This window comes from Microtus oregoni, unplaced genomic scaffold (assembly GCF_018167655.1).
Source record: "Microtus oregoni isolate MIOR12 unplaced genomic scaffold, Mior012 000011F_ref0000422, whole genome shotgun sequence".
NCBI classification, from domain to species: domain Eukaryota; kingdom Metazoa; phylum Chordata; class Mammalia; order Rodentia; family Cricetidae; genus Microtus; species Microtus oregoni.
The window spans coordinates 41,000,223-41,023,156 of NW_024543070.1; the positions used below are offsets into that span (position 1 = coordinate 41,000,223).

Genomic DNA, 22,934 nt, shown 5'->3' on the forward strand with positions numbered 1-22,934 from the left:
CTAATGTTAAAAATGAGACTTTGGGTGACTGTCCAGGTAGCCAGCTGTTTGTCACTTATGGTACCTTCTGAAAGTTGCTTGCTTGCACTTCCTGCTTCCTCAGGTAATATTTTTCTTCTCAGGTTTTTGATGGGGTTGAAGCCTAGACAGTCACAGCTACTTTCCTCTCAAAATTTAACTAAGACATTTTAGGTAAAAGACTCCTTAGGATAGGATAACTATTGAAATAATCTGCTATTTGCTAATTACCTTAGACTGGACATCTACAATGTGTTTCTTGCTTGATGTTCTTCATGTTGGTTGTAGTTCTATTTTTGTACATGGTTTTTGCCTTTTATTTCTCCTGGGTAATACTTGATTATTTATTCTTATTGTATATAGTTTTGTATTATGTTTAGAACCCTCTTAGACAAAAGAGGAAATTGTTGTAGGAAATCCACTCAACCAATTAGCTTTTAAGGAAATGGCATTTTGAATGTGGCCTGAGGTGCTATGTGTCCACTGATAAACTGCAAGAGAAGCTGTTCATTCTCTTGCTCTGGCTCTTGCTTAGTGTGAGGGGAGACCCAGGATGGTGGAGAGACAATGAGGGATCAGCGAGCCGTCTGCCTTTTTTCTGTATTTGTGAGTTCATCCCTTCCCAATACAAACCCTTAATAAATCAGTTTTATTTACCTCAGTGTGATTACACAATACTTAATCACCAAGGCTTAGTGATTAAGCCATCTCTCCAGTCCCATATTTAAAGTTTTTGTATTTTTCCCATTTCTGAATCTATCTCTGCTACCAAATATTATTTTCTAGGGGTGAAGGAAGAGTTCCTTTTTAAATAAATATAAATGGTGAGCAATAGTCTGGAAATATTAGAAACAGGAGATAAGGAATATATAGTTATAGTCCACCAAGATACAAATTCAGATCGCTGGATTCAGAGTCCAGAGCATTAACCATTACACCATGGGAGCTGATGCATATAGGTATATACTGTAAAGCCCTTGTCATAATGACATTGTTTTGTGATATTTATTGACATTCTATTCTGCTATTTACTTCAAATTCTCAAACATGCAAACTCTAAATAGCCATGGTACAACTTGAAAATCACGTATGATGAAGTTTAATATTCAAAGTAATTCAGGGGGGCTTCTGGTTATTCTAAACTTCTTAGAAGTAGTATCAGAATACCCATTTCACTAGCAATCATTCATTGTATTAAGTATTCAATCACATTCATACACATGCTCTGTGTCTTTAAAAATAAAATCTCATGTAGTTCACATGTATTTCTAACTCCTGCTCTTCCTGCCTCCACCTCCCAAGTACTAAGATTCTAGGCGCAGCTTCAGGCTCAGGACCACTATTGTTTTTAAGACAAGTTCTCATGTAGCGCAGGCTATCTAAATGAGATTGGTCTAGAACTCCTGATTCTCCTACATCATCTCCCAAGTGCTGAGACTACAGAAACACTCCTCTCTGGTTAAGACTGGATTTGTATGTAGTTTAGGCTGGCCTCAAACTTACTATGTAGCAGAAGCTATCTTTGAATTCATAATCTGCGTACCTCTACTCTCAAGTGCTAAGATTATAGATGTCTGTCACCATATCTGGCTTCCATTTTTTACAAGTTTAGAAATCTCAATTATTCTTCTCCCTCCTTGTAATACTTTGAATTCTAGAAATTAATATGCCAGAGAAAAGAATGTCAAACAATTCTCATTTCACTAACTGTTCTATGAAAAGATGATTTTATATTATAATATAGTAAAATATACATATGCATATTTACTAAGCCTGTACTTAGTAACGAGATTTTTTTACTTTAAACATAAAAAAATAAAAATATAATCACAATTAATTAGCCCAAAGTTAATTCCTTTACAAGACATGAAGTTTTTCAAATAACAAAACTGACAATTAATAACTAATTAATAAATAAGACATAGGCATTACATACTGATACTTACAAAATTCGTTCCTTTTTCAGTTTGGTTACTTTTATTTGTAAACCTGCAAGGTAACAAAGAGAAAAAAAGCATAGTATTTTGTTACACATTGCACCAATTCTAAAGCAGTTATCTAAGTTCCTTTATGAGGCAAATGCTACACTATTAAGCCAATTTAAACCTGCTCCTGAATAATGATCCAGGACTCATTGATGTACAGTGTATTCCCCTTACTTGTACCTTCGGGCTACAAAAATAAATCTGCAACATTATTGCTTTCAGTCTATTAAATGGCAGTCAAGTAGATAAAAAGTGAGTTATTTCCTTTCTAATAGTGAGGGCAAACATATAATTAGCATTTCACTATAAATGCAGGTCTGTGCCCTGACACAGCATATGTATTTGCTAACAGAAATAGTGCTTATGAAGGCTCAAGTCTCTGGGGATTAAACTAGATTGTGGCAGGAAGTCCTGGATTATAAACAAAATTGCTTACAGAAGGTATCTAAAGAATGGCACTAGAATTTTTAACTCTAGACACACTCTTTTCAATTTTACTTAAGTCTGATATAAAACAAAACGGCAAGAGAAAATATTCATAAATACAGTATTTCTAATTTTCATGGCAGTAACCAATAAAAGAAAATCACCAAATAAGCATAAAACATTGTCTACAATACTACTAGCAACTTAATATAAATGCAAAACAAAATAATTAATTACTAATTATAAAAATGATAGTGTTGAGCAATGATAAAGGGTTGTAAAACTATACCCCAGACTTTTCTGGAGATACTGGAGACCAGTACAGTCTCTGGAAAACAATTTAGCAGTATGTCCAAAGTTATTCACATCAGTACCTGAATTCTTGGGTTCTAATCTATATAGAAACTCATAATAACAAAAGTATTCAATGTAAAAATATTTAGAAATGCCTTTACAAAATATATATAAAGTACCACTTGCTGGAATAATATTGCCTGTTTAACAAACCACACTATCTCAGTTATAATAGACCGATGTGGGAGTCCCCTCTGTGTGTTGCTTTTCTTGGTTAATGAATAAAGAAACTGCCTTGACCTGTTGATAGGGCAGAAATTAGGTAGGCGGGGAAGACAGAACTGAATGCTGGGAGAAGAAAAGAGTCAGAGAGACGCCATGGATCCTCCTCCTGAGACAAAGCTAGAGCTAATGGGCCAAGCAGTGATTTAATTAATACAGTTTCTAAACAGACTAGGTTCCCACAAAGCCAGTACATGCAGTAGAATCAAAACCCAGTGCCTTTGTCCTTGACTTCTCAGTCAGCCCTCCTTGTCAGCCACATTCAGAGAGTCCGGTTTGATCACAGGCTCCATCAGTCCCAGTCCAGCTGGCCTGACTGCTCTCTGGACTGGAGAGGGAGGCAGAGGGAGAATGGGAGGAGGGGAGGAGGTGAAAATTTGTAATAATAATAAGAAGAAAAATATAAAACAGGAGGAAACTGCTCTCAAAAAGAATTAATACAGGTTCTGTGTGGTTATTTTGGGGCTAAGCTAGCTGAGTGGCCAGGACAAACAAGCGGCCTGGCTCTCCTTGCAACAATAGACAACCTTTACAATCCTCAAAGGCTCTTCAAACACACACTAAACTGGGCCCTGTGGTGTGTAACTGTAATATTGGCGCTTAGGCTGGAGCAGCATGATCACAAGCTATATCTGTCTATTTTTTTAAAAAAAAGTCAAATTAGCTGAATTTTTCTACTTTAATACAGCCTTTCTCTTTATCCTCTCTACAAATTTGATTAACGTGAGAGTAAAAGGACTATTTACTTTGATTTCTAATTAAGTTCTTACTATTCTGTAATTTATTCAGTTAGAAATATTATACTTAAAAATAAATTGCCTAGAAATTGTTAATATTCTCTAAGAATTTCATTTCCTTTCTCTTTTTAAAGGTTGGGTCTCCCAGACTGGAGAAATGGCTCAGGTGGTTAAGAAACCGTCTGCTCTTCAGAACCAGGGCTTGACTCCCAGTACCCACATGGTGGCTCCAGTTCCAGGGAATCTGAAGCTGTCTTCTGACCACATGGACATCAGGTATGCATATGATACACACGCAGGCAAACACTAATATATGTAAAATATATCTTGGAAAAAATTAAAATCTTGGGGGCTGGAGGGGTTGCTCTTCCAGAGAATGAAAGTTCCAATCCCAGCACCACTCGGCTGTTCCTAACCACCTATAATGCCAGTCTTAAGGGAGGTGACATGTTCTTCTAGCTTTGAAGGGTAGCAGCACAGACATACATAAAGGCAAAACAATCATATGCATAAAAATAAAATATACTTAAAAATTTAAAACAAATCAGCATCTGATTATTATATATATCAGTATGATATATATATATATATATTATATATATGATATACTGATATATTACTTAGGCTGGCCTCAAACTCACTATATAGCCCAGGCTGGGTCTCAAACTCACAATCCTCCTGTCTCAGCCTGCTAAATGCTGAGAATTTAGGTGTGTGCCACCATGTTCAGCTAAGATTATCTTGTATGGGACAGAATTAGTCCTGAAGAAATAGTTATTAGTTGAATGCTTTCTGAATAATAAAAGATTATTTATTTACTAGCTGCCTTTCGTAGTTCATGGACAATAGTAAATTACACTCTTACACCAATATGATGTGTCTAGAAACACTAATGCACTTAATTCTAAGAACAATTACTTCGAAGTATCTGTAATTACTACAATCTTGGATAACATAACTTAGGGAGAACTTTTTTAAAATGTTCCTGTTAATCCTTGTCAAGACAGACACCGACGGGGAAGTCTGTCTTACTCTCCTTATTGCCTCTAGTGGTGCCAGGAAACCCAATAAGCAAATGGAAGGCTCTGAAGAATTTGGGGGCTAGAATTACAGGTTTGCTCTCTCTTGAGTTTGGCCTCTAGGAAGTGTTTAATGAATATGACACATTTTACCCTTGGTTCTACAACCTATCGTTCAACTAAATAAAATATTTTTAATAAGGAAGTGTAAAAAGTCATAGACATTACAGTACATTTAGTAGGGCAGCTATACATTAGAAACAATCAAATGTTCTTCAACTTAAGTAACATCTAACAATAAAACCTACTTCAGAGACAGAGAATGGCAAGTTTGAGGCCACCTTGTGCTACACACCAAGACTCTCTCTGAAGCAATTAACTATTGATACCTGAACAATTTGGACAGATCTCAAAGGGGATTGTGCTGAGTAAAACTTATCAATTTCAAAAGGTTATTTTTTATGACTCCACTTATGCAACATTCTTGAAATGAAAAAATTAGAGATGGGGCTGGAGAGATGGCTCAGTGGTTAAGAGCATTGCCTGCTCTTCCAAAGGTCCTGAGTTCAATTCCCAGCAACCACATGGTGGCTCACAACCATCTGGAATGGGGTCTGGTGCCCTCTTCTGGCCTGCAGACATACACACAGACAGAACATTGTATACATAATAAATAAATAAATAAAAAAAAACAACCTGTAGCTTAAAAAAAAGAAAAGAAAAAAAGAAAAAATTAGAGATGAAAATGAAAATACTAATGGAATAAACTGGAGAGGAAGGAAGAAGGAAGGAGGTAAGTGGTACACACAATCTACACATCACTAAAATGTACACAACTAAACACACAAGTCTAGGTTTCACATACACACAAGTGTACATACAGAATTTGTGTGATCTGAATAAGGCTAGTAAATTATACCAATAAAAATTTCTTTGTTGACTACTGAGAACTCAAGAACAATGGCAATGGGTTTCTGATCCTACTGCACGTACTGGCTTTGTAGGAGCCTAGGCAGTTTGGATGCTCAACTTACTAGACCTGGATGGAGGTGGGGGGTTCCTTGGACTTCCCACAGGGCAGGGAACCCTGATTGCTCTTCGGGCTGAGGAGGGAGGGGGACTTGATTGGGGGAGGGGGAGGGAAATGGGAGGCAGTGGCGGGGAAGAGACAGAAATCTTTAATAAATAAATTAAAAAAAATTCTTTGTTGTGATAATATATAATATACATAAAGTGTAATCAGTATGGTGGCTCACATCAATAATCCCAGCATTAGAAGGTTGAGGTTAGAGGACTTCATGAGTTTAAGGCCAACCTGGGTTATAGAGTGACTTTCAAAGGAAGCAAATAAAACTATACAATATACTACCAGTGGGAAAACCGAGGTAAAGGGTATGCGGGATCTCTGCACTCTTTCTTAAAAATTACATGTGACTTAAAATAGTAAGAAAAAAATGATTTGATTTTAAAAGATTTGCAAAACAATAAGGGAAAGCTTATAACTGGTAAAAGTAAATTGGTGTGCTTTTATTTAAAATAATAACAATCCTTCACAGCTGCTGAATTCCTAACCCTGAATTTCCTTCTCTTTGGGTAATGACGACAAACTCCAGAGCCTTGGAAGCACTCAGCAAAGCATCATTCTTGCAGAATGAAGAACTTATGCCCCATAAAATAAAGACTGGAGTCAGCAGTTTTTGTCTCTTCTTCTCAAAATGTGGGGATTTTTATTTGCTGACAGATTTTCTTGTTTTTAATTTTGGCTGACTTCTAAAACTCAGGTCTGCTTTTGCAAGTGAAAAAGAGCCAAAGATGAAGTGGATGCTTGCCATAAAATAAAGATTCTTTATTTTTCAGACAAGAAACAATGAAGTGTAAAATCCATATAAACTTCAAAAGAAAATTCTTGGGAAATATGGAAAGAACTTTTATCTTACAAGCATTCAACACCTGTGCGGCATTTGTTCTGTCATGTGGATCAGCTCTGAAACATGTTCATGTGTACGTGTGTTTTTAAATTTTAGCATTTGCTATTCATCAAGTCAATTAGGTATCTACAATTAGAACCCCTATAAAGTGAGCTTTAATCCTGCTCCACACCCATCGGAAGGAATGAGGCTATACAACAATGCAGCTCCTGTATGAACAGGTAGTCTGTTCAACAAAGTATTTGGAATCCTAACACTAGCAACCTGAGAACCTACTGAGGAAACAGTGCTCAAAAGACTAAGTACTATAGGACATCAATTAATCATATACCTATTCATTCTATGAATTTTGAAGGAAACCAAACAATCAAGGGCAAGTATATGTTGTTATATTACACTAAACAAGTTTAAGAGGTCATAAATGAGACAAGAGTTCAATTTGTAATGTATAAGCAAAAATCAATGCTAATTCCTGTTTTAGTTTTTTATCCAGATAAAAAAAATCACATGTAATGGCTACTGTCACTTTAGTTATTTATGTTATTTAAATAGAAATGATTAAACTAGTACCACTTTTAAAATAAGTAACAGCTTAATAGATCAAATAATTTGATTTTACCCCCAAAATCCTATTTCTCTAACTATATAATCAATTATTTCTATTCTAAAATGAAAACATAATTTTTTGTTTTCTCAAGACAGGGTTTGTTTCTCTGTATAGCTTTGGAGTCTGTCCTAGAACTTGCTCTGCAGACCACGCTGGCCTCAAACTCACAGAGACCCACTTGTCTCTGCCTCCCTAGTGCTGGGATTAAAGGTGTGTGCCACTACTGCCTGGCTTTGAAAACTTATATTTATGAAATCAGCTGTACTTAATGTATATGTACTTTAATATTTAATTATCTCAAACTAATTGCTGTGTATTTCACTGACTTTATAGCAGGTATGAATGCAAGTAATAAAATAATATGTGAAAGCTACTTAGAGAGCTCTTAATGAAAAGGTCCTGGTTCTATGAACCAAAACTGTTGATTCTATAGTCATAATGTAATTTTTCGACGAAACATTTTCAAATAAGCAGAACAATGAACAACCAAAATCAGACTCAAGGTGTAGTTGTGCTGTCATGGTAGAGCCTCCACCCTGTTCCATTTTCTTTAATCAGTTGCAATTATGTCCCCTAAACCGCCCAGTTTTCTATGAAAATGACTTATGAGACACAGAAATTATATTAACTGAGATGTGATAGCACAAGCTAGTGTGAACAGAGAACACTATAAAATGATATGAAAAGCAAATATTCTAAATTCTGCTTTATTACCTGTGCTTTTAATAAACCTGATACTGAAATTTAAAAAAAAAAACCCTACCCAAATATACTCTTAGGACTTTTAAAATTTAAAGGATTCTGAAACTTTTATTAAAATATGAAAATTCTATTAGAACTTGTTATTCTGAATTCAAAGCATAGAGTTGTCTATTCTCAGTAACAACTTAGACACTAGAATGAACAATGAAGGATACAATTATGCTAAAAAGAGTAAAAATTTAGTGACAAGTATCGCTAGGATAACCCCTGTAAAGAATGCAGCTTGCAAATTGCTGATTTTCAGCATAAGAGACCACTTATTCTTTCTTAGTTTTAAAAGAAATGCATGTAGCTTATTATATCATGATCAGTGAACAGAGTTTTGTATATGGCATATCATCGATATTGTTTTATTATGTTTTGGTCAAACGAATCAAACAAGAAATCCCAAATGCTATATACAGCAGGGTATACAGATACATGTAATTTCTTATGGGTATATTTCCTTTGCTGTCTATGTAAAAATTATGCATCTCAAATACTGTTTACTTTTCCTATTATTTCTCCTTTGTCTTTTACTGCATGAAGCTTTAAAAATGTAGTGAGTCAATTTTGATTCCTATATATACTTCAAAACCTGCAATGTCCAGACATGTCTGTATTTGATGTCTTGCAAACAGCTTCTTGTATTGGTTTTTCTAAATAGATCGCCCACCTTTTTTTTTTTAAGTAAGCATCCCCTAGGCAGGTCTTTGATGTTATTACATAGTCCAATTTTATATGGAACTATACCACATTGACAAATGAGTAATAAAAAAAAAAGTCCTCTTTTGTTTGGGAAATATCTAGTAACCCAAACTAAATTTTTAAATAACATCAATTTTCTACAAATAGTGTTTACCATGCTAAGCATGGTGGCACATGCTTGCGATCCCAAGTCTAGGAGGCTGAGGCAGGAAGAAATTGAGTCCGAGGCCTGCCTGGGTTACATAGCAATTTCTAGACCAGCTGGGCTAGTTTCAAATAGAAACTCTGTCCTATATGAACAAAAACCACACCTCCAAGAATCCATAAGCAGGAAACAAGCCTGTTTCTTATCCCCTATCCTCTTAATGTTTTTGTAGCACATACATTCCTGGGACTACGAAGCCTATTAAAGAACAGCAACAAGGACTGCAAACATAAAAGAATGATCTACTATAAAACAAAGGTCAGCTATCTACTGTGTAGTATTTGTCAGATTTAATAACAATTATGCGCTTTGCTCAACAAATATATCATTTATTTTCTTAATGCTGCTTCATAAAATAGAGGTCTCCTGAAGACCCTGTTTATGGAAGAACAAAAAGTAGAAACCTGTCAAAATATATTTCCCTATTAAATTAAGACAGAAAATAAAACTTTAAATGGTATGTTAGTCAGTTTTCTAGCACTAGAACAAGATACTTGGCTAGGCAGTGGTGGCGCACGCCTTTAATCACAAAACTGTCTTGAGGCTTGTCAACAGGGCAGGACAACCTGAGTTTGATGTCCATGGGACAGACACTCCTCCCTATAAATTAATAAATAAGTGTTTTATAAATAAAATAATCAATATTTGAGACTTTTTGCTAAAAGTTTTTTTCCAGTATCCCACTGGCAGGTGTCTGCAACAGACATTCACTGAACATGGTTGCTCTCTCAGAATGATGGTGATAATGAACATATATTGGTTATTGTATGCCAGGCATCATCCAAACACTCCATACACATTCAGTTATGTAATGCAATCAGAGATCATCTTCATATACACGAGGCATCTGAAACAGCACAAAGCTAAATAACTTGTACAGTTACCATCTCTACTCAAATCAGATAACTTACAGGCTTCTCCACTGTAACTCATGCCTCTGTCTCAATACAGCACCTCTTGAATCCGTTCACAACCAACAGAAGTAGAGTACTCAAGAGCCAGTCCTAGCTGGTGTATTGGTCCACACCTTTAAGCCTACCACTTGAGAGGCAGAGGTAGGATGATCCCCAAATTCAAGGCTAATATGGTCTACAGAATGAATTCTGTACATAGCCAGGGCTACACAGAGAAGCCCTGTCTTGAACCACTTCTCCAAAAGAGCTATCCTAAAAATAAAGTTGGTGAGACTCTCTCAGCATGAACATACTGCTAACCTGAACATATGTGCTTTTTACCTACATGCTGAACAGACCCCCATCACATTACCACTTAGAAATAAACCAGCTGTCTATAATTCTTTGGGGGGGGGGGGATCAAGATCTCATTTTCAATTTTTCTAAAGTCTTCTCAGGAAACTGTCTTTCTCATCCTCCCATCACCTTTTTTACCTGGATGTACCCAACTGTAAAGCCTGATCTGAAAAAAAATCATAAGCACATACTGGTTTTTCCCTTATCTTCTGAATACAATACAGTACATTAAAATTCTATCACACAGCAAATACTCAAAATACATTCTGAGATGAATATCTCTATGTACACTGGGACTTACAGGTTCCTTTAATAGTTCAGAATCTTCTGAGGCTGTTATCATAAGGTTAAATTACACTCAGAACTGATGGGGGCTCACACTTCAGCATCACTGCAGTGCGATGTTAAAGGTGTGGGACACTGGGATACAGAGCTCATGGCTGCAGGGGACAATCAGGAAAGATTCACAGGGTTGGGAGTGTAAGAGTGGGAGAGCACTCACTCGGCATACGTGAGTGGCTTCCCTCCTCAGCATCCCCACAAAAAAACACCTAATCTGTAATAGGGAACCTTTCTTACATATAAAGAAACTCTATCATACATTAAAGATCTGAGAAAAACCTTAAACTTCTGATCCTCTTGCCTCTCCCTCTGAAGGGCTTGTATTATAGGTGTGTGCCTAGCATCTGGTTTGTGTGGTACTGAGAGATCTACCTGAGTATACAAGCCAGGCAAGCACTCCACCAACAGAGCTGCATCCCTCGGCCCCAAGGTATCTTCAATACAGATATTTATATGCTCATCCTAACTACATCTACTTAATCTTCTGTACATTCCTGCAATCCATGAGTATATGACTGCTTCCATGACCATCTGGCAGCCTACAGCAGCTTTGAAAGGAGGCTGACATTCACGTTTGTAGGAGAGTTCAGTAGCAAACAGCTCCTAAAAGGTTTGTCATTTACTTAAATGGCACTTTTACGTCTAGAGATAATCTTGCAAATAATAGTAGAAAAAAAAGATAAAAGATTATATAACAGTTACGATCTCAATGAAATCAGAATTCAAATCTAAATCTTCAGTTAATAAATTCTACTGTTTTTTTTTTTAGCATATTTCCACAAGTAACAAATGACAAGTCTATAAAAACTATGGTCAAATCATAAAGCATAACAACAGTAAATGCCCTTTAAAAGTGGAACATTTGCTCCTAAATAAAATTATTTCTATGTAAAATATATAAAATGATCAAAGCTAGTTTCTATTACTATAGCCTCAAGCACTTGAGGAAAGACTTTACCTTGTACTTCCTTATCATGAGATTCTTTTAGTTTTGTCCAGAGCTCCTTGAAGTCACTGGACACATCTGCAGAGTTAGGGCTTCCACAGTTGCTTCCCGAAATGCTCATCTTCTCACCAGGCTTCACACTTCTGTTTGCGTATGTTTCCCCGGACCTTTCTCGTTACCTTACATAGGTATGAGGTTGTCTCTGAAGTGTTCAAATACCTGAAATGACAAATTACAACGTGTCATCTTTCGCACATCTGCTTATGTAATTTGAAATTAGGATGAAAGTTGAAGTCCAGCTATTTTTAAGTTTTCTTTATCTATTTACAAGCAATTACTTGGAGACTTTGGGAAGAGAGAGAAAAGAAGATAATGGTGAGAGCAGAGTGTGGTTGAGAGGCAACAGCAGGCGGAGATCTGAGTTCAAAGCCAGCCTGGTCTATGCAGTGCTAGGGCTACATAGTGTTACATAGTGTGAGACCCTGTGCCATTAAGAGAGAGAGAGAGAGAGAGAGAGAGAGAGAGAGAGAGAGAAAAGAAGAAGAGGAGGAGGAGGAAGAGGAGGAGGACGAGGAGGACGAGAAGGAGAAAAAAGATAGCAGTGAGAAAACTATGGTTTCAGTTGTTGGCTTTGACACAGGATAAATCTCGGCTGGTTTCCAGTTTTCCATCTAAGAAGGAATAATTACTCGTTTTATGTTAAAGTTAAAGGGCTCTAATAATATTGAAATGTTTACAATCGTTCACAGTCAGTTCTCATTCATCCTTATAAAATGTACTGGCCAGCTGTACTGGCTTATGCTTACAATTGGAATACTCTGGAGGTGGGGGAGGATCTCAAATTCAAGGTTGGCCTGGGCTATATAACAAGACCCTATCTTTAAAAGAAGAAAAGAGAGAAAAGGGAAGGGGGCCTGCCAAGATGAATCAGCAGGTAAAACACCACCAGGCCTGACAACTTGAGTTTGATCCCTGGAAGATGAAAGAAAGAACTGACTCCAACAAGGTGGCTTCTGACCTCCACTGTCCTGTGGCATGGGCACATTTACTATGTCCACCACATAGTAAATAAATAAATGTAGTAATGATAAATACGCAAGGAATGAGAATGTAGGTAAGAAGTGCTTGCTGAGCACAGAGAAGGCCCTGGGTTCAATCCCTAGCACTGAAAAAAATTACTGCTTTAACTTTTGGAGAGATGTGCAGTGCAACACTTACAGTTATAATGAACCAGGTAAGAAAATACCCCGAAAGATTCCTGATTTTATAATCTCTTACATACACGCATGCTGTAACACCAGGAAGATGGCTGACATAGTAAGGCATGGGAGGATCTATGTGTATTTCTAGGAATAAGTCAATATGATATACATACAGCTCTTTCTATTTAGAGTACAAAACTATTAGGGTAATGTACTCTGTGACTCTTATATAGTGCCAACCAACGATTAACTTTACAACTGATGCAGCCCCTAAAAAGAAGTAACAGACTATTCAGGAACTCAAGTGGTTTAATAAATATTTTAAACTGTTCTCTTACCTGAAACCATTAATTAGCTATCATTACAAAAGTAACCTATTGGGCATGGTGACTCACGCCTGAATCTTAGCACTGGGAAGGCTGAGGGGAGAAGTCTGCTCCAAGTTCCAGGCTGTCCTTCTCAAGAAAAATAATGGAAGAAAGCAGAGGAGATAGGAGGAAGGGAGCACAACACAGAAGGCCCTGGAGATGTAGCTCAGTGGGTAAGTGTGCATCTGGCACTCACAAGGCTCTGGGCTCCATTCTCGGCACTAGACAGAGGCAGGAAGAGCTGTAATTCAAAGCCATCTGCTCTCCAGCTATAGAGAGTTTGAGGCCGGCCTGTGATGCATAGTCTCGTACAAAAACAACTCCCTGATAGAGAACCGGCTGTGTTTAAAGAGCACTGGCTGCTTTTTCAGAGAACCCAAGTTCAAGTCCTAGCACCCAACAACAGCTCACAACCTTTCACAACTCCAGTCCCAGGGAATCTGACACCCTCTTCTAGTCTCCAAGGACACCAGGCATGCATGACACCCATGCACATATGATGGAGGAAGGTCATTGGCTAATAAAGGAACTGCCTTGGCCCATTTTATTGGTTAGAAGTTAGGTGGGAGGAGTAAACAGAACAGAACGCTGGGAGGAAGAGGAAGTGAGCTCAGACTCGACAGCTCTCCTCTCGGGAGCAGACGCCTGAGAGAGACGCTATGCCCCGCTCCCGGGATGAAGCTCCGACCCAGGATGGACATTGGCTAGAATCTTCCTGGTAAGCGCACCTTGGGGTGCCATACACAGATGATTAGAAATGGGCTAAATTAATATGTGAGAATTAGCCTAGAAGAGAATGGGCCAAGCAGTGTTTAAATGAATAGTTTGTGTGTTGTTATTTCGGGCATAAGCTAGCCGTGCGGGCGGCTGGGGTGCTGGGGACGCAGCCCCGCCGCCCCTTATTACTACACACATAAAATAAAAATGAGTCTCAGAAACAAAAACTAAAACAACTTTCAGAGGAGCAATAATGCATTCAACCTGATTAACACTGCATACGGACGTTTGAAGAAACCCATTACTTTGGCTGGACGTGGTGGTAACACCTTTAATCCCAGCACTCAAGAGGTAGAGGCAGATTTCTGCGTTCCAGGCCAACGTGGTCTACAAAGTTTCAAGACAGCCAGGGCTACCCAGAGAAAATCTGTCTTGAAAAACAAAAACAAACAAAAAAATCCCTCCATTACTTTGTATTCTAACCTAAAATTAAAAAAGAAATAAGATTCTGTGAGTTCAAGGCTAGCCTGGTCTACACATCAAGTTCCAGGACAGGCAGAGCTACCCAGAGAAACCCTGTCTGGAAAAACCACCACAAAACAAAATGATGTTCGCAAACGCTTAGTCACCCGCACTGCACTACAGACACAACACCAGTTTACTAAGAGCTACAAAGTTGCAGTAGTTTTCTAAAGAGTCAGAATAAATGATCATATATAGATTTCAAATAATCTTATTAATTTTGGGGGGAGCACTAAGTTATTGTTAAATCGCATGAATGCAGTAATGATACAGTCACTTAAACTTTTTAGAAATTTTTATTTCTTATAGTACTAGGAACAGAATCCAGAGCTTCATGGTGAGGATTCTACCACTGAGATTTATTTTCAGCTCCATTTTCCTTTTTCCACTAAGGTTTTGTCTGTTACAGGAATAGTATGGAATAAATTAATTCTCTGGAATTGGTTTGAAAATGGGTGTGGGTGGAGAGATGAAACAAGAACACATTAGTCTGGCAATTATTGAAGCTGAATGATAATAATGCTAATGTCTCTCTCGTGAATATTCACTTCAAATTAATTTTTAAAAGTGAGATGAGGAGTGTTAAAACAATTTTGCTTCACGAGCCTGTTTTTAGCTTAGCCATAAGATACATTATGGCCAATAAGAGACTACACTTAGTTATGTATAGTAGCATATGGGTTATACTTTTAATAATAATTCTAGTGAGTGAATTATCAGAACTCTACAAAGAGGTACAACTATTAACTCCAGTACAGACAGGGTGGGTTGTTTCAGGGTTAGGATTTGAGCCCCAAACTATACTTCTCTGTAGTGAGAAATAAAGTATGGCAGGTGGTGGTAGCTCACACCTTTAATCCCAGCACTTGGGAGGCAGAGGCAGGCGGATCTCTGAGTTAGAGGCCAGTCTGGTCTACAAAAACAAGTTCCAGGGCAGCCAGAGCTACTCAAGCAAACCCTGTCGAAACGAAGGAAGGAAGGAGGGAAGAAAGGAAGAAGGAAAGAAAAAAAATAAAGTTTAAAGGTTTAATAACTTTAATGGGAAGCTTAAAAGTGAGTTAACAGTTTAAACTAAGTATCTTTTAGGAAATGCTTCAATGACGAGGTAGTTAAAATAACGCAGTGCTTTTGTTGTTTTGAAACAGGGTCTATTTAGCCCAGGCTGACCTAGAAGGCCTAGGCAGACCAGGATGGCTTCCGAACTCATATGGAGACCTGTTCGCATCTGCGTGCGCTGCCACCACGGCCGCTCAGCTACATAAAACACCATTAATACCAAGTTTGCAAATTTCGGTTCACGACTTCCTTCCCGTCTACCCTCTCGTCCAGCACTTTGGAGCCCATCTTTTGGCTCTGAACCGTTATTCGCTGCGCACCGCGCCCTTGTCCCCTCCACACTCCGGTCTCGCTCTCTCTGCGGGCACAAAGGCTAGGTGTGTCCTCGGCATCGCGAGCCTGCACGCCGAAGATGCTCGGCAAGGCCAGGCGGTCACGCCACACAAGGGAAACGCAGGGCCGGTCGGCGCCCCCCTCACGAGCAAAGCGCAGGCTCGCCAAGCCCTCTACAATTTCGTCTCCAGACGCCGCCAGGCAGACGCCCCGCAGCAGGTCACACCGAGGGCGCTCCCGAGGGTGCCCGAAAAGCGCGCGCTGCGCGGCGGCGCATGCGCGGGGCGGGCTCAGTGCCGAGGGGCGCGCCGTCGCGGGAGCCCGAGACTCAGCGTGGACCCGGAGCGCGGCGCGTCCTCCGGGACGGCCAGGGCCCAGACTCCCTCGCCGGGTGCCTCACGCCTCGCCGCCGCGGCGGCCTCTCCTAGAGCGCGGCTCCCGGCAGGAAGTGGCGGCTCCGACTCCACTCACCGGGTATGGGGAAGGAGAGCCTGTACTCACCGCTCCGAGCCTCCCTGGAAGCCCTCGGGAGCGCAAGGCCGACAGCGGTGTCTTCCGGGCCGGGAAGGCCCCGCCGCTCACTCCTACCCTCCTCCCGCCGCGTTCCCTCCCTCGCCAGGCGGCCGGACCCACGGCGGGGACGGCCACAGCCTCCCGGAGGAAGGCCGGAGGGCGCCCGGCCCCGCCCGGCCCGAGCCCTGCGGCGTCACGTGACGTCAGCGGGAGTTCCCGCGGCCGGCGGGCGTCACGCCCCTCTCCCCCAGCTGCTGGGCGGCGGAGGAGGGGCTGCCGGTGCGGACCCGGATGGAGGATCCTCGGGAGATGAGCCGCCCCGGGGGCCCGGAGGCTTGGCGAGCCCCGGTTCCTGGAATTCCCTGGCACATTGTCCAGCCGACCTGTTGTGAACTTGATCGCGAGCCCTGGGTCGGACGAAAGTTAGTTAGCCATGACCGTGTGAGCCCTGCACGATTCAAGGCCGGCGTGCTGCACCACACGGAGAGTTAAGACGGATAGATGTTTCAGCCTTAATTGCCTACAGTTTAGTGATGGATCCGAGAGTACTGAATTTGAACGCCACATTTCAAAACGGTTGCCGAAGTTAAATGATGAGTTTCAAGTGCCGAGTAAGAAATTAGAAGTCTAGAATCGTTAAAACTTTTTTGTGCTTTTGTTGTTGAAACGAGTGTTGAGTGCCCCATGCAAGCTTTAAACTCAGTATGCATGATCTTGAACTCTTGATTCTCCTGTTGCTGTCTTCTGAATGATGGTATTATACTATTATATAGGCATATGGCAGCCACCACACCAGGTCACTTTATTTTACTTTTAGACAGTGCTGGGCATCCAACCCAGGGCTTTGCGCATGTTAGGTAAGCACTCAACCAACGGAGCCACATTCCTAGCTCTTTGCTAATTCTTTTAAAATCAGGATTTCCTGTGGGTTGTTTTAAGGTTCAAAGTCTAGGGGGAGGGCCAATTCGAATACAAACAGCAGATTCTCCAGTGAAACAAATAGATGGAATTACAATATCTTTTTAAACCAACCCAATAGTTTTCTGTGATGCTTAGGTGTCCCAGGAGACCTAGGAATACTACAGGCTTTGAAAGTTGAATAGTGCAGGACACGGTGACCAAGCCTGTAATCCCAGCACTGAGAAGGCATAAACAGCGGTGAGACTGGGGAGTTTGAGGCCAGCCTAGAAGGCAGTTTACCACTCATCTCCGATCTCAATGGCTAACACTCTTTGGAACTGGACACTCCAGAGTATTTTTGTCCTATTTTCCCACTGCCATGCAACCATCTTTAAGGAGCTCCCAGCATTCATTACTGTTACAGTACCTTCCCAGTTACAGTTTAAGATTTTATGTGCATGCATGTTTGCCTACATTTATGTATGTGTACCATGTGCATGCTTGGTACCTGCAGAGGCCAGAAGAGGGCTTTGGATGCCCTGGACCTGGAGTTGTGGGTGCTCCTGAGCCACCATGTAGAAACTGGGAACAGAACCTGGGCCTCTGCAGAAACTGCTGAGTCATCGCTCCAGCTCCCTGCTTCCTTATCTTGAAAGACTTAATAAAAGAATGAAAACTATTAGATTTTTTTCCAGCAAACACTCTACCATGAAGTTATGTACCCAGTCCTGTTATGCTATTCTTAGCACAACATATAGTCTCTAATTGTCAGAGTGAAACTTGTATAGTTTCTAATAGAAATAGGAAGTGTAGATGGTGTGCTCCATGATCGCTGCCCTTGGGGAGGCCAGGAGGCTAAATAGGACAATTGCTGTGAGCCTAATACCAGCCTATACTACATAGCCAGGCCTTTCCTTAACCAAAAACAAAACAAAACACCTCTCTGTATGTAATCTATTTATATAAATCAGAATCCATGTAAACATCTTTAAACATCCTATGAAATCCATCACCAATCCCTGTCAGTCATACCTACGATATCATCTCCTAAATCCATTCCTTTACTTTCATCACTGACCACACAATCTTCCGCAATCCTACTTTTATTTGTTTCTGAGACAGGTCACGTGCAATCTAGGCTGGCCTCTCATTTACTAGGTAAATAATGTTGGCCTTGAGCTCTGACAGTCCTACCCTTGACGTCCAAATGAAACTCCCAATTCACCAAACTCCAAAGGGCAGTCCATATATCCATAAATGAGCTCAGCCTGGCATATAGGAGGGTGTCGGTCAGGTAAAAAAGCCAGCATCCCTCAGGGATTTGTAAAGCTGGTTCCCCTCTGCCAAAAAGAGGCATTTCCTTACCTCTGGTCGAAGAGACCCGTGGCTACCTGTGTGGCACCTATTATTATATCAAAGCTCATGCTGGCCTCCTCCAGGCTCGCTCAGTGTCAGTAACCTGGTATACATTTCCAAGTTCATGCTAGAATTAGTCCTTATTAACCCTCCCCTTTCCTAAAGCCCCTCAAGCTACCCATTCTCTAAGCTGTTTTTTTCTTTTGTCTGTTCACTGCTATTCTCTCGCTGATGCAGAGGGCCATGGCCTATCTGCTGGCTGTGCTCAGTCTATTTGTCTCAGCTTTAGACGCCCCTGCAAATGCCTGTGGCTTCTCTCTCTCTCTCTCTCTCTCTCTCTATCTCTCTCTATCTCTCTATCTCTATCTCGTCTACAATAAAAAAAAAAAAAAGCCTTTCCCTTGGCCGTTGCAGGAAGCAGGCAAGTCAGTTTCCATACTACCTTCACCTACAAAGTAGTGGGATTGCAGGCATACACTACCATGATCTCTAACCTAAACTACTACCAATTGATTTTCTACTCCACCCACTCAGACACCTATCTAGACCTTTCTCTTCTCTGATATTTGGAAAAATTGAGCATCTTTTCCCATGGTGCATATATTTTGTCTATGTGCATTGTACTAAACAATTTTTTAAGATCCAGTCTAATTAGTAAGATGCAGAATTTGGGGACAGAACTGAGTTTGAACCCTGCCCTCACTGTGACCTCTGTCACATTTCCCCTGCCTGTAGAATGAGGCTAGTTGTGCAGACTTCACAGGGTATAAGGATTAATGAATTTATGAAAACCAGTTAAGATAGTATTCAAATATATGCTCAATTTAAAAAAGCTAGCTATTATTAGTATTTCTGAGCTAAGAGACAAATATCATAATATATTTAAAAGTAATTTGAAATAATTGAAGAAGAATTGAAGGCCTAATCTCTGGAAACAAATATTTTAAATTTAAACTTTAGACTGGGCATTGTGGTACACGTCTTTAATCCCAGCACTCAGGAGGCCAAGACAGATTTCTGAGTTTCAGGCCAGTGGGGTCTACACAGAGAGTTAAGTTTAAATTTAAAAACCTAGTTTAAAAAGGGTAATTACCCCCCTCTCCTTTAACCTGGTTACTTCCAGATCCCTTTTGCTCCGCAGCTGCGAATTTAAATCTGATAATGTCACTTTGCAGTTTAAATGCCTTCAGGGACTTCCTGTTAACTCTTTGAAAACAGCCCATTTGTACATTTGCATCTTCTGACCTCTACCCTGTAGCCTCTGTTGTAGGTTAGAGGTGTTCTAGGTGATCTCTACCCTGTAGCCTCTGTTGTAGGTTAGAGGTGTTATAGGTGCTCTCTACCGCGTAGCCTCTGTTACAGGGTGTAGTGCTCCTAGACCCCCCTGCATCTCTTCCTGGATTCTCACTAAACTCCTTTCCTCTTAACCAGTCATCTTTTTACCACAGTAGACAGTTCCTATTCTAGCACCATGTTTCTCCATCGTGAAACATATATTTATAAATATTTCATATTTAGGGTTTTTTGTTTGTTTGTTTTTCACCTTTGAGGCTTGTAAGTTTCTTCTTACTCTTTTTTTTTTTTCTGGGTTGTTTTGTTTTTCAAAACAGTCCTGGAATTCACTCCGTTTACCAGGCTGGCCTTGAACTCACAGAGATTTGACTGCCTCTGCCTCCCCAGTGCTGGGAATAATGGAGTGTGCCACCACACTGGCTTTCTTGTTCATTTTTAATATCCCCACTATAGCCTAAGTAGGACTCTGACTGACAATGAATTGGGCATCCCTTGACAGATTTCCCATTTTTCTTTTATTTTGGATACACAGAAAAATTTTAGGTCAGTTGTGGTGGCACAGGCTTAAAATCCTAGCATTTAGGGAATAAAGGCAGGAGGGTCAAGAGTTCAAGAACAGTTCAGCTACACCTGAACTCCCAAACCTTCCTAGGCTACTTGAAACCTTGTCTCAAAACAAACAAAAACCAAGAACAAAACAAAACTTAGATTTTCTTTCCTTTTGTTTTTTATTTTTTCCCCGTTTGTTTTTCAGACAGGGTTTACTGTAGCCCAGGTCTGTAACTCACATTGTTGCACAGACTGACCTGTAATTCCCTGTGTAGTGCAGGAGAACCATCAGCTCTTGTCACCTGGCTCCCACCTCCCAGGTGCTAGGGTTACAAGAGTGTGCCACCACATCATCCTTTTATGAGCTTATATAGTGCTCACGTCAGTCGTGGAAATGGTGATCATAATTGTAGATACTTACCCAAAAGAATTCTAAAAACTGCCATGGGAATAAATTATGAAGTTCCAAATATTTCCTGAGAAAGCATACTTAAAGAAGCAGTTACTTTGAACTCTTTATAATACTGTTTTTTTTCATAACTTATGGTATATGTGTGTGTGTGTGTGTGTGTGTGTGTGTGTGTGTGTATTTGAGTCCTGATCTTTCCCTAGACTAGTGATAACTCAACATGATTCTGTTGTAAGTACCATGTTGCTAAGATCAGATATTCTCTTAAGTTTTTCTTGTTTTTTTTTTTTGGTGTGTGTGTGAGGGGGGTTGTGTGTAGCCTTATGCATGCTCAGCAAGTGTTCTACCACTGATCTACATTCCCAGCCCTGTTAAGTGTGTTTTGACTTAAAATATTTTTTATTTTTCTTGGGTGTATGGGAGCATGGCCCTATTGTAAGAAAAGGAACATCTTTACCTGTATATTGTATTGTGATGACAGAATAAGGCTATTTCTATCAAAAGCTTGGGACTCTAGCACCCTCAGAGCTGCCCCAGTTAGGGCTGCAAACGCAATGTCTACTCATGAGATTCCCTAATTGGGATGCTCAGTTTAAAAGTTGTATGATGAAATGGTCAAAATGGTAAATTCTGTGCTGTGTGTATTTAATTGTTTAAATTTCTTGTGTTTTATAGGATTTTTTTTTTTTTTTAGAATTTAGGGCCTAGTATAGCTTTCTAAAACCATTTAACTCTCACCATTTTAAAAATAAAATTCTTGATTCTATAGTAAATGCTTACCTCCCACAGTTGGATAACTGAGGAGTGTGAAGGGAAACTCAAATGTCGGGTAGACTCATGACACCAAAATTACATGGTTTAAGCCTCGTGGAAGGCATTGGGTAATCCTTAAAATAGCCCTTGTTAGCTTCCTTTTCCTTTGCTCTCTTCCAAACCTTCAATGTATTCTTCAAGCTTTTCTGTACAGTATTTTCATTTTCACTGAAAAACCAGTCCAGGTTAAATAAGACAATTGAGCTAAGAGGGTGTGAAATGCCGATATTTCTTTCTCAATTCTATGATTTGGACAATGCCATAAGGCAGTTTTGTTTTGTTTTTTTTTAAATCAAATTGCATCTCACTACCTGTTTTTTGTTTGTTTGCTTTTTGTTTTGGGTTTTTTTTTTTTCAAGGGTGCAGAGTCTTATATTACAGCTCAGGCTGTTCTGGAATGCACTGAAGTCCAGGCAGGCCTAAAACACATGGCGGTCCTCCATCTCCTCTCCCCAGGGCTGGGATGACAGGAGTGAGTTCCTCCGGACCTTCTTTGCATCCACCTTGCTCTAGGTCACCAGTGAGTCCTTGTGCGGCAACAGCTAGTTTTTAGTACCAGATATCCTTTTGTCCCTCCTTACAGTGAGGGACAGTCCTTTAAAATCACCAGACTGCCTCCTCATAACAGGCTGGGCTCTTGCTGCCACTTCAGAAAAGATCAGTCAAGTCACCTACATGTCTGTTGATGTCCCCTCCTAAATATGGTTTGTTTAGTGTTTTCTTCTATTCATACCCCCCCCCCCATTCAGGTCATTTCTTACCTCTGCAGTCTTGCCCACTGTAATGGAGTCTCTGGCACTCGCCTAAGATCTAAGCCACTAGTGTTTAGTTTACTACTCTGCTTAGAACCCTGCATTGACTGCCCCATGCCTACAGGTTAGATAGAATGCGATCCTTACAGGGTCACAGAAACTTCAGTCCTCCCTCCCCACTCTGCCTTACACCTTGACCTTCTCCTTTATCAAACGAAAAAACTTCTGTTCTTTTCTCCTTTTTTGACATGGTTTATCCAATCCTTTGCTCCCATTTCTACTTATCCGTTAAGATTCAGTTTAGGCAGTGCTGCTTCCAGTTGACTGACCTAATATTTCTTTTCATCCCTTCTTCCTGTCTTGTTCAACAAAGACCCCTTCATTCACCCATACTGTAACACTCATCTTTATCAGTACACCAATGCTATTATGTTTTAATTCTTTTCATAAAGCTTTTATCTTTTGCAGTGATGTCAGCATCTGGACACCAGGGATGCTTTCTCCAGTTGTTTGTTACCCTAGTTCTTTCCAGAGTCTTAGCATTATGCTAGCTAATAGCACCACAGATATAAATTAAAATTTTCTAGTAACCACATTAAAAAACAAAACATGGTAAAGTTGGATATGGCGAGTCATGCTTGTAATTCCAGCACTTAGTAGGTA

At 40.1% G+C, this 22,934-nt stretch overlaps 1 protein-coding gene across 1 annotated transcript in view; it reads right to left on the reverse strand.

Annotated features, from left to right (window-relative positions):
- The window catches only part of Rbbp8 (RB binding protein 8, endonuclease), a 70,099-nt gene extending 53,720 nt beyond the window's left edge, over nt 1-16,379 (reverse strand). Inside the window, exons 1-3 of the mRNA XM_041660090.1 lie at nt 16,188-16,379; nt 11,501-11,707; nt 1,965-2,007 (exon numbers count right to left, since the gene is read on the reverse strand). Of these exons, the coding sequence (XP_041516024.1) occupies nt 1,965-2,007; nt 11,501-11,609 (152 nt within the window). The 5' untranslated portion in view covers nt 11,610-11,707; nt 16,188-16,379. The remainder of the gene's footprint in view (nt 1-1,964; nt 2,008-11,500; nt 11,708-16,187) is intronic.
- Between the last annotated feature and the right edge of the window lie 6,555 nt (nt 16,380-22,934).